The sequence below is a fragment of the Notolepis coatsorum genome (assembly GCF_963971535.1).
Source record: "Notolepis coatsorum genome assembly, chromosome: 13".
Lineage (NCBI taxonomy): Eukaryota > Metazoa > Chordata > Actinopteri > Aulopiformes > Paralepididae > Notolepis > Notolepis coatsorum.
This window is the reverse complement of record NC_140177.1, coordinates 122,557,803-122,573,085: the sequence shown is the minus strand read 5'-3', so window position 1 is coordinate 122,573,085 and position 15,283 is coordinate 122,557,803. Positions and strand designations below refer to the sequence as shown.

The 15,283-nt window shown below is 43.8% G+C and overlaps 2 protein-coding genes across 5 annotated transcripts in view; one reads left to right on the top strand and one right to left on the bottom strand.

Moving 5' to 3' along the window:
* Positions 1 to 6,015, bottom strand: part of mettl17 (methyltransferase like 17) — a 30,766-nt gene extending 24,751 nt beyond the window's left edge. For both annotated transcript variants that reach the window (XM_084328125.1, XM_084328126.1), the window contains exon 1: positions 5,852 to 6,015. In XM_084328125.1, the coding sequence (XP_084184251.1) occupies positions 5,852 to 5,926 (75 nt within the window). In that variant the 5' untranslated portion in view covers positions 5,927 to 6,015. The remainder of the gene's footprint in view (positions 1 to 5,851) is intronic.
* Positions 6,016 to 6,265: 250 nt separating this feature from the next.
* The window catches only part of parp2 (poly (ADP-ribose) polymerase 2), a gene marked incomplete at its 5' end in the record, with an annotated part of 93,742 nt that continues 84,724 nt past the window's right edge, over positions 6,266 to 15,283 (top strand). For 2 of the 3 annotated variants that reach the window (XM_084326792.1, XM_084326793.1), the window contains one exon: positions 6,315 to 6,390. In XM_084326792.1, coding sequence (XP_084182918.1) covers positions 6,315 to 6,390 — 76 coding nt within the window. Of the gene's footprint in view, positions 6,391 to 15,283 lie in introns of all 3 variants that reach the window. The other variant, XM_084326794.1, reaches the window with a different exon arrangement.

Genomic DNA, 15,283 nt, shown 5'->3' with positions numbered 1-15,283 from the left:
TAATCAGACGAAAAACAACGTGTTTATTGAATTACACAAAAACGCTGTTTTCGCGTCTTTTCCCTGGAATTACTCAGAAGCAACCAAACTATATTCATATTCAAAACGGTATAAAAAGGAAATGTATGGATGAAAAAATTATCTGTTTTTTGCACGTTGACCAGAAGCAACTCACTGAGACTCAACAGGGCAATTCCATGCAAATGTCAACCTCACCATGAAAAAATTAAAATAACATGTCATGATCATAACCAAACCAATTTCAAATGTATCATCAAGGTCTATATTTTGAAGTACAAAATAGATTTGATTGTAATATTTATGAGTGCATGTTTTTTCACACTACAGGAGGAGACACAATGATGTAATTTATTTTTTTCCGATTAACCTAATTGTATGACTTTCTGAATGGCTATAGAATGGGGAAAAAAATAGCAACAGATCTTTTTCTAACCTCACCTTTTGGTCATGAAGGGCTGTTGTATCAATATGTGAATCAATTATGTACTTTGTGTCTTTCCATTGGCAGGTGAAGCATGCTGTTATAATGCCCCTTTATGGGACAGCGAATGTAACATCCATAACGTTTTCCAGGAAAAGTTGTCATAAAACATGCATCTGGAATGCAATGTCAACCAAACTTCCTAAGCAAAGCTAACTTTTATAAAGATGACATATTAGCAACAATTAGTCATTCTGGTCTTATTTTTTGTATTCTTTACAAGTGTTATGGATGTTACCGTTATGGATGTTACATTGCAAGTGACGGATGTTACATTGCGAATGTGTGTTGTTAAGTCCGATTATGACCCCTTTGTTTGAAGTATAATTTACACATTTTAGTTACACTTATTGAGATAAAGATGAGCCTGCAATAAGAAATGTTTTGACCTTTTGGATTTTGAGATAGGTGACAAAATACACAGCGTTATGGATGTTACGGAAATTGACAAGCTTTTCGGACTCACTGAACACATGATGAAAACTCTGTGAATATCTTTTTCAAAGAATAACATGTTTACTATCACTTTGTAGGGAAGGGTTTGAGGTACCCAAAAAGCACATTCAGGAAAACCTGGCATTTCCTCTCAAGGAATGAATCACAAAAAAGTGCCGTTATGGATGTTACATTTTTGCGTTATGGATGTTACACGTCTGAAATAGACAAAAAACACTATTACTAAACACGTTTCGCAATTATGCCACATCAATGTGGAACGCCCTACCCAAAGCTGTAAAGGAATGTGAATCCCTACCCACATTCAAAACCGCTCTAAAAGAGCACCTACGGGAGGCTGCAATTCTAAACTGGCCACCGTAAATGTCCAAACCCCCCCACCCCCTCCTAATAGGCAGTCTCCTCCCCACCGTATATATTCTCTCCCCACCGTATGTATATTTCTCTCCCACCCACCCACCCCCTCCTAATGTACAGTCTCCTCCCCACCGTATATATTCTCTCCCCACCGTATGTATATTTCTCTCCCACCCACCCACCCCCTCCTAATGTACAGTCTCCTCCCCATCATATGTATATACTCTCTGTCAGGATCTATGGGTAACACTACAGTACTGTATATTTGCATATCATATGTCACAAATGTAACAGTACTATATACCTGTATGTCATGTATGTCCCTATGCCATAAATGTCATGATGTCATGTATGTTGTGTATGTCATAAATGTCAATGAATTGAAAATGGGGGACCCTGATGTAAACAAGACAAACGTCTTTCTCTGGTCTGCATCCCCTTAACACATTCCCGCCATCCACGCTGTACAGCGTTATTGCCCGCCATGCGTTGTCTGCCAGACCACGCTGTACAGCGATATTGAGATCAATATTAAATTTTTTCGCCATGGCATTCATAATTCATATATACACCTCCGGCGCTGCAGCTGGACCCTACGGCTCAATACAACAACGGCTCAATACCGCCGCCTGGTGGATGGTCGGGCGAGTTACACTCAAACAACAGGATGTGGGAGGTGTGCGTCGATTAAATTCATCCGGCCGTCAGACATTGTTGCATGACTCCCGACAGACACAATGTACATATTGGATCACTTTATAAACTTAACACTTTGTCGCCCAACCACGAGTTAACTCGGGTTTCGGTGCCATGCGTTGAGGACCAGAGCCACGAGGCAAGTTGTTATTGTTTTATTCCATATTAATAAACGGATCAAGATCCCCCATCGACTCTGCAGATTTACCCGCCTCTTTGAAATCTGCGACATGCAATACCGGCCAGATCCTCTTAGGGGCGCCATCGCTCCACTGCAGTATCATTGTGGGCGAGTGGATATATATTTTTTTTTACAGTCTATGGGCGTTTCATTTTAGCCTGATCCCAAGCGAACATCCTGCACCGTTGATCACGGTTCGAAGCGCAGATTTCAGCCTGGAATAATGGGATTTATGATCAGCCAATGGACATATCGATCTACCAGATGCCAATGAATAATGGGGAAATGCTGCCGGCGATCACATGGGCTGACGATAGGACCCTCTTCACCCAAATTACAGCCGGATCAGACATTGTTGTAAAACGCAAGCAATCGATCAGTGAATGTGGCTACTTGCACGGACACACTATTGCTAATCAATAATACTAATCGGCGTCCCCCGCCACCCCCATTTCATCCATAGATGCTCTGTAATAGTCCGGATGATAAGCCGTTTGTTTTATTTCATTCGAATATATACAACAGAAATGCTGTTCGATATAACATGAGTAGCCTTTAGCCTCATATCTAGCTTCCCAGAAAATATTTGAGACGAAAAGTGCGATAAACCTTATTGTGCTGAAGGGTCTGCAATTAGGTAAAATTAGACCTAAAATAATCCCCCTTTAAGTTAATATGTGGGAGTTAAGTTATTATTTACCACATAATGTTACACTGTCTGCCTATTGATGGCATCTCAAGTTATATGACGGTGCTGCCATCTAGTGGGCCAGAGGTGGTTTAGTGTTCCCTCGTAAATGCGTCACTTCTTCTAGGATACGTGTTGTTGACGTTGAACTTGACCGGACACCCAGCGAGAGAGACGTACACCCAGCGTTGCTCTCGTTAACGTTATAGTTTGACGGTGACCAAGTATGTAAAGTGGCTTACCAAGCGGACATTATACCACCAAGAGAGAGTGAGTTTTAGTACCCAGCTAATTTGATGTTTAGTAAACGTCTGGGATTAGCATATTACAGCGGACTATAGTATTCCCCATCTATCGTTACCAGTTAACCGAAGCTAGCTAGCTCGGCGCTAATACCTAAAGTAGATTCGGCTCATGCTTCGATAGCTGCTCTATACTGGACATATCAGTCGATATATAACACAGACCAGAGAACATTTAGATAGTGTCTGTGTCGCTGTAAAAGGACACAACTAGTCCTAAGAAGTAGCCATAGCAGTAGCCTGTGGTACAGAGGGGACCAGCGTGTCTGCAGCAGCTGTCGGCGTGCGCCGTGCAGCACCACGGAGCGGAGCGAGACACTCGGACCACCACAGCGGAGCATCTGGTCTGCAGGAGCAGACTGGTGGCGCCTATTGGACCGGGCAGCGTCTTCCCGCCCTCATCAACACGCAGCGGTCTACTACTCCTCATCACCTCCATCTCTCTCATCCTGCAGAGGGAATTGTTCCTCTGTCACAGTGGTAACCGCGGCAACGTTTGGCCAGAACACTTTAATTAGAACTATTTGGGCGCCCATCTAAATTTAGTAATAGTATTTAATTAGGCATTTGTGTAACATGATAACAATATTTTGTATGTATTTTTTTCCCCTTTTTTGCTTATATAAAAGCATTATGATTCAAACGGTTTCCTCGCTCTTTCTAGTTTAGGTGACTCCATTTTAAGTTATTCACTCAGTTGTGTATTTGGTACAATTAGTTTAAGAGTTAAGGCATCCTACCACACCCCCTAAGGTGATAATTATATACAGTCCTCTAAGCTCCCGCACACTTATATTCACAACGCTATAAAATGACAACCAACTGATGGATTCTTTTTTCTTTAAGCCATTATGAAGGCACGGTTTATGCACTCAAGTGACAATGAGAATGGACAGATAGCAATACTATAAAGTATAGATATAGCTCTCCAAAAGTACATCGGTTTGTTTACAAAGCGTTGTCCTCCAGCCACATATTAGACGGCGACGGCCGGTCCTCAATGTGTTAATAATCGATATGATTTCGGCGTTTATTGCGACATACAAACCGGAAATGGACCTAGGCAATCGACGTCCTATACTTAGGATATTTCACCGCCAGTATCTTTGACCCACGGTAAGAGGACGCTAACGTTATTTTCAGCCCGATTGTTTATTCATTTCACTGCAAACTAGGGATGCTCGATATTGGCTTTTTTACCGATACCGATATTCCGATATTGTCCAACTCTTAATTTCCGATACCGATATCAACCGATACCGATATATGCAGGGTTTCCCCCCCCCAAAAAACGGAATAATTTCAGGTAACTAATAATTTCACTGGATATATATATATAACAAATATTGTTATTGTTTATTTTTTTTTAAACCGATACCGATATTTTCCGATATCACATTTTACTGCCGATATCGGCCGATAATATCGGTTGGCCGATAATATCGGACATCCCTACTGCAAACCGATCTGATCAATATATCACCCATACTTCATAAAGCATTTACTGACGATCACGGAATTATAAACGTGCATGATGCATGATGACGCATAATGTATAGGATCATATACAGTTGAATTTTTTTATATAGCGTGTATCGGGAATAAACGGCAATCGATAATCTATATGCGTTTAGGCCTATAACTCACGTTCTAGGAATTACTGCAGAAAACGATAAAAACATACTTATATTCTAGAAGGTATTTTTGTATGAATGTTTGAATGAAAAAGTATAACGTTCCTACATCCTGAACGATAGATAATCGATGTTGAATGGGCCATAGTAATGTCAATCTAGCAATACAATTTAAAAAGTTATATGTAAAGAAGGTGAACATCTCCATAGGCTTACAGTGGTGGCATACTGGCTAGTGGCTATATTGATGGATATAAGTTATGGCAGGGAATGTGTTAACAATTGTGTGCATTGAGCCGTACTGTATTGTACCCATTCTGCAATCTGTTAAATAAAGTTTTCATTAATTCATTAATTCATTCAATAACGCATACTGAAGGTTTGATCCGGATCAAAACCAAGATTGGATTACGTAATCCAATCCGATTTCAGAATCCTTTTTTTCTTTTGAACAACCCATTTTCAAGATTTGATCAAATCTGTTATCCGAAATCCGATCGGATTACTTTTGAACAACAGGGCCCAGTGGTTACGATACTTGACAGGACTGATGATAGATGTTACCTAAATGTTACCTAAATGACCAAGTATGGCTTTGTCAGTATTCCAATGTACAGTGTACAGTGTCCCCCACCCACCCCCTACCCAATCCCCCCCCCCCCCAACCACCTCCAATGTACAGCCCCCCCCCCACCCAACCCCACCCCACCTACCCAATGTACAGTTGCTACGTCAAATGTATACACTCTTTTTCTGGACACTTTTTGTATCACAAACTACCGTATTTGCAAATCTGGTACGTCATAAATGTATAGATGTAGCAGTACTGTCTATCTGTATGTCGTGTGTGTCGTATGAATTGAAAATGGGGGACCCTGATGTAAACAAGACGAAAGTCTTTCTCTGGTCTGCATCCCCTTAACAATTGTATGTATTGAGCTGTACTGTACTGTACCCATTCTGCAATCTGTTAATAAACTTTTCAATCAATCAATCAATCAATCAACCTTCAATGACATCCCAAACTGAACTCACCCTGCACACCACCATCCTCACGAGAACTGCCTTCTGACACAGAACACACGCAGTGCCATAGGTTCGAGATGCCATGTCATAGGTCTTCAGACAGAGCAGTGGGTTTTATTATTTCTATAATAATCGTGAAGTTATACAGCAGAGAATATTATGTACAAGGCGGAAGAGACCCTTCGGAGCTAAACCAATCAGAGAGGGTCTTTTCTTCTTCGCTGTACGCGGGATAGCCAATCAGAGAGCGTCTTCGCAAACAGAGGCTACGGGGGGAATCACGCCAGCAGCATGGATTCGCTGGTACGTTGACAAAATAATTCCGACTACTACCGCGTGAGGCGGAACCTAGGACTTTGGTTCCGCACAAGCTGAGAGAGGACTTCTTCCCGCGCTCGTTCTTTTCATCGACTTTGTTTCTGTCTGTTTTCTCTGCAACTGAAGTCAATTTCATAAACAGCAGCATACCGACATGAGGCGAACTAGATCCTCGAGGAGTAAACCTCAAAGAAGTGCTGCAGAAAATGGAGACGTCCAGTCACAAACAGGTGCGTTGTGCTGAAGACCGGTTAGCTTGTTGGGACATGTCTGGTTATGGTTATGATAAATTGATAGCAAGCAAACACAACTAACGTTACTAGCCACTCGTGTAGAATATCCCGTTCCATGCACCTTAGGTCGTGTTAGTTTGTGTAGTGTTGTACTTTAACAGAAATAAGCCATCACACCTACACCAAACCCAGATGTAGAAAGAGTAAAGAAATTGCCTATTATTGAGCTGATTGATTGATTGACAACTTTATTAACAGATTGCAGAATGGGTACAATACAGTACGGCTCAATTACACACAATTGTTAAGGGGATGCAGACCAGAGAAAGACATTCGTCTTGTTTACATCAGGGTCCCCCATTTTCAATTCATCATAACATACATACAGATAGACAGTACTGTTACATTTGTGACATACAAGATATGCAAATATACAGTACTGTTAAACAGAGATCCTAACAGAAAATATATACTGTTGAGCTGGTATTCAAGTAACAAGAAGTAACTTATTGTAGTGGCCTTGCACTGAATGTTTGTGTAGTTCTATGTATTCCAACATGGCTGCTGGTTACCTGTACTGAAGGGCCAGATTAACACTGAGAATCTACGTTTTATTATTTTATATAACTTGTATATTATTTATATATATAAGCTATATACCTTTAAGCCTCCGTTTGAATCATAGCATTATTCACTTTCCTCATTGGACAACGCCCTTGGCATTGACGGCGCCAACAGTCGCGCCCCCCAGACAAGTTCAAAGACGAGTCCGGACAAGTTGAGACATGCCCTTGGCCAGCGCATTGATTCCGGACAAGAGATTCGGTTGCGCCCTAGAAATTACTCTGAGTATATATTGTGGAAGGCGCAAGCAGCAGCAGTTCGTCCGATTTCGTGAAGTGAAGTGCGAAGTGAACCCTGTAACTAGTGTGAACCTTAGCAAGTGTGTGTGGACTTAACGTAATTAGTATCAGAACACGAGGTGAACCTAGCAGCAGAACTATTGGACATGTGAGCAGTGGAACCTACCAGCGGTGTATCTTTACGGATAACTAGTAGCTCCTTAGATACGACCTTGATATTGTAGAACCATTGTTGGCGTATTATAGTGAATTGTGTAAACGTAGTAACGTGGAGAAGAGCATCGTCGTTAATACCATTGTCGTTTGGATTTAACTACACCTGAAGATCTGCATCGGGCTAGCTTCGAGGACGAAGCTAGCTAGCTATCATCACTGCCGTCTGGCTTTGGATTAAGAGCTATTACCCTGCTATCGAGCACTTGGATTACAAGGACTGGATCCGTATGAGACCCCCCTTTCTTCAGTGACCAGCAGGAGTATCCGCCCATTCTTCAATTCCTCTGGAGCTTACCACTCCGTGGGGGAAATCACCAGTCTCCAGCTATACCCTCGTTTGCCCCTATATCGCCATCTCACTCCATGCAGCGTTCCGGTCTAGTATTATTAGCCTAGGAATTATTCATTCCCACTGACTTTGATACTCTGACATTCTACTATCATTCGCCATAAAAGAGCAACGTACTAATTCTCAGTTGTACATTTGATATTGCTAATAAAATACTGTAAACGTTATCTCTTTGTCACCGTGCCGTCTATTGAGTGTCTGCCATATTTAACTGTACTGTCTGGCAAGTAATAATAATATTTAGTAGTGGTTTAATCTATCACAATCTTTAATACAGTCAGGGTTTTGTAACCCCTCAGTTACAATACCATTGGTAACCATTTTAGAAAGACAATCCCTAATTTTTTCTGTGCAGTCAAGTGGTAGAGTATGTAATAAACACACTGGGGAATTATATTACTGTCCCCCTGTTTTTCCAACATGGAGGACAAAATAATGGGCATTCTAAACAGTCCATGCAAGACCTCTATTAACTCATTGACTGCCACGCTGTTTTCCCATCTCTACTCAATGGCGCCAGCGTTATTGACCATTTTAGCGATGTTTGCGGACCCATCGTGTGTTCTGTATTATAGCTATGGAGACAATAGTATGGCTCATTTGACAGGCATTGTTCATAGTCCAACACTGACTAACCAGTTAATTTCTACATACTGTAGTTTGTGCGCTATTCCATGCTAAACATCACCCCTTTCCAAAATAATCAATTTTTTTCCTAGATCGCAAGATATGACGTGTTATATGCATTATGCCCAAAATCGTTCGGGTTGCTCGCCTGAAACTCCAAATACTTCCAAATCAAATGTATATACCTACATGTGTCTTCACAAAATCATCAAGGGGGGGGGTCGTTTTAACTCGAAACTGCGATCGTTACCAAAAGCATGTTTTAGGTCCGGTAAAATACGACACTGTGATCGGTACAGAAGCATATTTTAGGTTAAAAAAAATACCAGCAGGCGGGGCGGCTGGGTGGCGCAGCGGACTAAGCGCTTGTCACCAACGCGAGAGACACTGGTATCGAATCCGGCTGTCAGCGTTGCCTCCGGCTTGGCTGGCCGTCATACTGGCTCAATTGGCAGAGTCAGCGGGAGGGAAGCCGGTGGGGTGGTGGTATTCTGGTCGTTGTAAACAGCGACTCCTACAGGTTGGTCAGGGCGCCAGCACAGCGAGGGAGGGGGATGGCGAGGGTAGTGTGACCTCCCACACGTTACACCTCACCCAATGAGAGTCCGTGCCACTGGCAGGTGAAAAGATGCTGCTGGCTGTCTCCTATGTCTCGGAGGAAGCATCTGATTGACTTCAGGGCTCCCTAGACCGACCAGTGGGGGGCACATGCGACCAACGGCCAGGAAGGGGAGGGGGGAATTGGCATAACGACTAAATTGGGATGGGAGAAAAACACGGAGGAGTAAAAGTGGATCAAAACAAAAACCAAAAAAATACCAGCAGGTTACCTATTAACACTTTAAGGACCAGCCACGAGTTTATACGTGTTACGGTGCCATGCGTTGTGGACCAGAGCCACGAGTTAACTCGTGGCGAGTTGTTATTGTTTTATTCCATATTAATAACGCTATTAACGTCCCCGATCGACTTGCAGGACCTACCCGCATATTTGATTTTCGAAACATGCAATACCGGCCAGATCCGCTTAGGGGCGCCATCGCTCCACTGCAGTATCATTGAGGGCGATTGACATTTTTTTTTACTGTCTGTGGGCGTTTCATATGAGCCTCGATCCCAGCCGAACATCCTCAATCTTTGATCACGTTACCGAACGCAGATTTCAGCCTGGAATAATGGGATTTATGATCAGCCAATGGACATATCGATCTACCAGATTCCGATGTCTAATGACGAAATGCTGCCGGCGATCACATGGGCTGACGGTAGGATACTATTCCCCCAAATTACAGCTGGATTGGACATTGTTTTAAAACGCAACATGATCGATCAGTGAAAATGGCTACTTGAACGCACACTGTATTGCTAATCAATAATAGTAATCGCCGTGCCCCGCCGCCCCCATTTCATCCATAGATGCTCTGTAATAGTCCGGATGCTACGCAGTTTGTTTTATTTCATTCGTATATATACAGCAGAAATGGCGTTTGATATAACGTGACTAGCCTTTAGCCTATTATCTAGCTCCCCAGAAAAAAGACGAGGCGAAAACTGCGATAAACCTTATATTCACGGCGCTATAAAATGACAACCAACCGATGGATTTTTATTTTCTTTAAGCCATTATGAAGGCACGGTTTATGCACTCAAGTGACAATGAGAATGGACAGATAGCAATACTATAAAGTATATATATAGCTGTTAGAAAGTACATCGGTTTGTTGACAACGCTCGGTCCTCTGGACTATAAATCGCCGCAGGACTTTGGTCGCCAAAGTGTTAAGATAGACCTTACCTCAGTCAGAAGGTACTTCAAAATGAATAAATCCCAGTCGTCCCATGGCGATCGCAATTACTTGTGTATATTGGGCATGGCTACCATACGGGAAAGAATAGGTCTGAGCGAGGCACCAAATCTCCGGCCGATTGCTATGTCCTGATCCACTCCGAGGCGGAAGTAGCCGGAGGTAACTCGGTACTGGAAGACAACTGATATCCCCAGTTCAAAAGGTAGGCGATACTGCCACCTGGCAGGATTCGATCATCTTTGCAATTCCAACGTAGGCAGCTGTGCCAGGGAGACCCAGGCAGCTCCGAGCGAGTGTTTAGAATGGGGATCAAAGGAAAAATATCAAAGGATCCAAAAACGAGTATACTCGTTGGCGACGAAACACGAGGAGTATACTAGTTTTTGTCGCCCAAAGTAGGGCTGGGCGATATAACGATAATGATAAATATTGCGATATATTTTAATAATCGATATCGAATATCGAAATAAAAAAAATCGATTTTTTTTTTTTTTTTTTTTTTTTTTAATACTTATAACAATTCGATAATTATCGATATCGAGAAATATGATAACATTATCATATCGTTATCGCAATATGATTTTTTTCCATATCGCCCAGCCCTAGCCCAAAGAGTTAAGGGGAAATGTTACTTTCACTTTTGAACTAAATCATGTCTTTCAGCATGTTTGGTCTTTGCAAATATTGTGATGGGTTATTATCATGGTTGTGGTGATTGTGTCATTAGCTTTCTGTCTCTCTTGTGGTTGTGGTTGTTGTCATTAGCTTCCTGTCTCTCTCTGGTGGTTGTGTCATTAGCTTTCTGTCTCTCTGGTCTGGTGGTTGTGATCCAACTAACGTGAAGGAATTATCCAACCACTGCTCCCCAGAACTGGAATATATAACCATCAAGTGTCGTCCTTTCTTCCTCCCGAGGGAGTTAACGGCGATCGTCCTGGTCGGAGTGTATATTCCACCGCAAGCCAGCAACAAGGTTGCGCTCTCCAGACTACACAACGAGGTAAATAGAATCCAAGTGGCGAATGTTAACGCCGCCATTTTAGTTCTGGGAGATTTCAATAGCGCCAATCTGAGAAAGGTATTGCCTGACTTCTATCAGCATGTGACTTGCAACACCAGAGGCGGTAACATCCTAGATCACTGTTACACGCAATTTAAAGGTGGCTACAAGGCTCATTCTGATAGTGGCTTTGGTAAGTCAGATCACGCGTCCATCTTTCTTTCACCAAAGTACAGACAGAGAATTAAAAGTACTCCCGTAGTCTCGCGAGAGGTGCAGAAATGGGATGTGACGTCAGAGGAGACGATCCGGTCAGTGTTTCACCACACAGACTGGAATGTGTTCCGTGACACAGATAACATTAATGTCTACACGGAGACAGTGCTGGACTATGTTTGTACTAGGGTGAAAGAAACAATCCCCACTACCAAAATGAAAGTTTACCCAAATCAAAAACCCTGGGTAGACAAATCCGTCCGTGAAGCTCTGAGAGAGCGCACCAAAGCATACAACGACGGCCTAGAGGCAGGCAACATGAATGACCACAAGGTGGCGCGATACAACGTAAGGAGGACAGTGTCAGAGGCCAAACGACGCTACAGGGATAAAATTGAACTCCAGTTTGAACAAGCTGACTCTAGAGCTATGTGGCAGGGGCTCAAAACGATGACAGACTACAAAGGCGCCTCCCTCAAACTGAACAGTGACATCTCCTTAGCAAATGACCTCAATACCTTCTATGCGAGGTTTGATGCTGGTAATAACAACACCAGCTCACAAGCCTCGGCAATGGGGGGGGGGGGGGGTCGGCTGCTGATGGAGGCGCAGTGTTCAGGGTAACAGAGCATGAGGTGAGGCGGACCTTTAAAAAAGTGAATATCAGGAAGGCAGCAGGTCCAGACGGCATCCCCGGCCGCGTCCTAAAAGTCTGTGCCGACCAACTGGCCCCAGTATTCACTGACATATTTAACCTGTCCTTAGAACAGGCTGTCATCCCCACCTGCCTGAAGAAGTCCACTATTATCCCTGTACCCAAAAAATCCAAGCCTGCTTGCCTCAACGACTACCGCCCTGTAGCTCTCACCTCCATAGCCATGAAGTGCTTTGAGAAGCTAGTAAAGGGCTACATCTGCTCCTCCCTCCCCATCAACATGGACCCCCTGCAATTTGCATACCGCCCCAACAGGTCCACGGAGGACGCCATATCCCATGTGCTGCACACAGCAGCATCACACCTGGACAAGAGGCAGGGGAACTATGTGAGAATGCTATTCATCGACTACAGCTCGGCATTCAATACCATAGTCCCCTCCATACTCATAGCCAAGCTCAGGGACCTGGGCTTGGGCTATGACCTCTGCCAGTGGGTCTTGGACTTCCTGACTGGCAGACCCCAGGTGGTGAGAGCAGGCAACTGCACCTCCTCATCCATCACCCTCAACATAGGGGCCCCCCAGGGCTGTGTTCTGAGTCCCCTCCTCTACTCCCTGTACACACACGACTGTGTGGCTCAGCGGAGTAGCAATACAATCGTCAAATTTGCTGACGACACAGTGGTGGTGGGCCTGATCTCTGCCAACGACGAGAGGGCCTACCTGGAAGAGGTCAAGGTCCTGGCGGGATGGTGCCAGGAAAACAGCCTCTCCCTGAACGTCAGCAAAACAAAGGAGATGATTGTGGACTTCAGGAGGTCGGGGGTCAAGGACTACAGCCCCCTCAGCATCGACGGGGCACCGGTTGAGAGAGTCAACAGCTTTAAGTACCTCGGAGCCTACATATCCGAGGACTTGACATGGACCACACACATTAACAGTGTTGTGAAGAAGGCACGACAACGCCTCTACTTCCTCAGGCGCCTAAGGAAGTTCCAAGTCAGCCAGAAGATCCTTAAGAACTTCTACTCATGTACAATAGAGAGCATCCTGACCGGCAACATCACCTCCTGGTTTGGGAATAGCACTGCACAAGACCAAAGCAGACTACAAAGAGTGACACGTTCAGCCGAACGCACAATTGGAGGGGGGCTCCCCACCCTCCAGAACATTTACTACAAGCGTTGCAAGGGCAAGGCTAAGAGAATCATTAAAGACTCCAGTCACCCGAACAACTGCCTCTTTGAACTGCTGCGGTCAGGCAAGCGATACAGGAGTCTCAAGGCGAGCACAGAAAGACTCAGAAGAAGCTTCTATCCCCAGGCCATCAGGCTGCTAAACGAACAATGAATGAACACTACACAACAACAACCACCAAACGCACATAGCACACACATCCACACGCACACACTCACTTTAAACAAACACACTGTAGCACCCACTCCACACACTTATAGCACACACCCACTTTAAACAAACACACTGTAGCACCCACTCCCCACACTTTATATTTATGGATGAAGGATTGCACTACAACTCGTACACCTTACTGTAAATTGTACCTAAAATTGTACCTCATCCCATTTCTGCTTTGCACTAGATAGTACTGTACATTAGTACACTGCATAGTATTGTGTATTGTATATTATATGGTAACTCAGAACATTGTACATATGTCTATACCGAACACTGTGACCTCATTTTCTTCTTCTAAATTCGTGCTATATTATGTTATTATGTTATTTGATACTATCTTGTCTAGCACAGTCTCTGGAGCGTAACAGTAAGAAGCATTTTGTATGAAAGTATTCTGTACTTCTGTATGACAACTATTAAAGAACTTGAACTTGAACTTGTGTCATTAGCTTCTATCTATGGTTGTGGTGGTTGTTGTGTCATTAGCTTCCTGTCTCTCTGGTGGTTGTGGTGGTTGTGTCATTAGCTTTCTGTCTCTCTGGTGGTTGTGGTGGTTGTTGTGTCATTAGCTTCCTGTCTCTCTCTGGTGGTTGTGTCATTCGCTTCCTGTCTCTCTGGTGGTTGTGTCCAGGGGAGGAAACTAACTTTTTGGCTTACCAGCCAACTGGCGAGTATCTGATTTTTTTTACCAGCCAAACAGATTTTTTACCAGACAAAAAAAATCGCTAATTGTGATAATTACTTCTTTGTATGTCAAGCCGCGTCAATGTTGTGTATGCATCTGGGTAGGCACACTGTGCCTTTAAGACAGCACGGTGGTCTTACGACCGTGCTGTGAAGTACCGTCAAGTGTTGTGGTAACGTCAGTTGGGTTGGTGTGCTGTTGTGCACAGTGCACTGGTTGAGCTAGCCCCTTTCGTGACTGCGATGTGCAAGCCAGGGGCTTTTGAGCATGAAATAAAATGTCTAACCTTACGTCGTAGTCCGGTGCTTTTTTGGAAACATTATAGTCATAACAGATACACCTAGCTGGCTGCTTTGAGCACACGGGGCTAACGTTAGCTAGCAAGCAGCTATAGCTAAAACGCTAACTAGAAGCTAACCACTGTATACAGTTCCAGTAGACTAACATTACACCTCTGTGATTTAAATGTGTCCTTAGTAACTTATACTCGAGGGTTGTACTAGGGTTGGATGCAGTTCCCCGTTGGTCAGTCTGTCTGTTTTCCATCTTCTGCTGTTTAACGTTATCTGTTTGCGAGTGCTCCTGATGGCTAGCCTAGTACCGCGGGACTTTTATTATTATATGTCCGCGGGTTGGCCAGTACTGCGCAAACGTTTATTAAACATTATATGTCCGCGGGTGGTCTTGTGCAGTGCTCTCGTGGCACTGTCAACTAAAGCGAGCACTCAGAAGACGCGCACCGTTTGCCAGTGCAGTGATTGCAGAATGTTTTATTTTTTTGTATACTCGCCAGCAGGGGAGTAAACTAACTTTTTGGCTTACCAGCCAACTGGCGGGTATCTGATTTTTTTTACCAGCCAAACGTAAAAAATACCAGCATTTGGCCAGTAAAGTGGCCTAATTTCCTCCCCTGGTTGTGTCATTAGCTTCCTGTCTCTCTCTGGTGGTTGTGTCATTAGCTTCCGGTCTCCCTCTGGTGGTTGTGTCATTAGCTTCCTGTCTCTCTCTGGTGGTTGTGTCATTAGCTTCCGGTCTCCCTCTGGTGGTTGTGTCA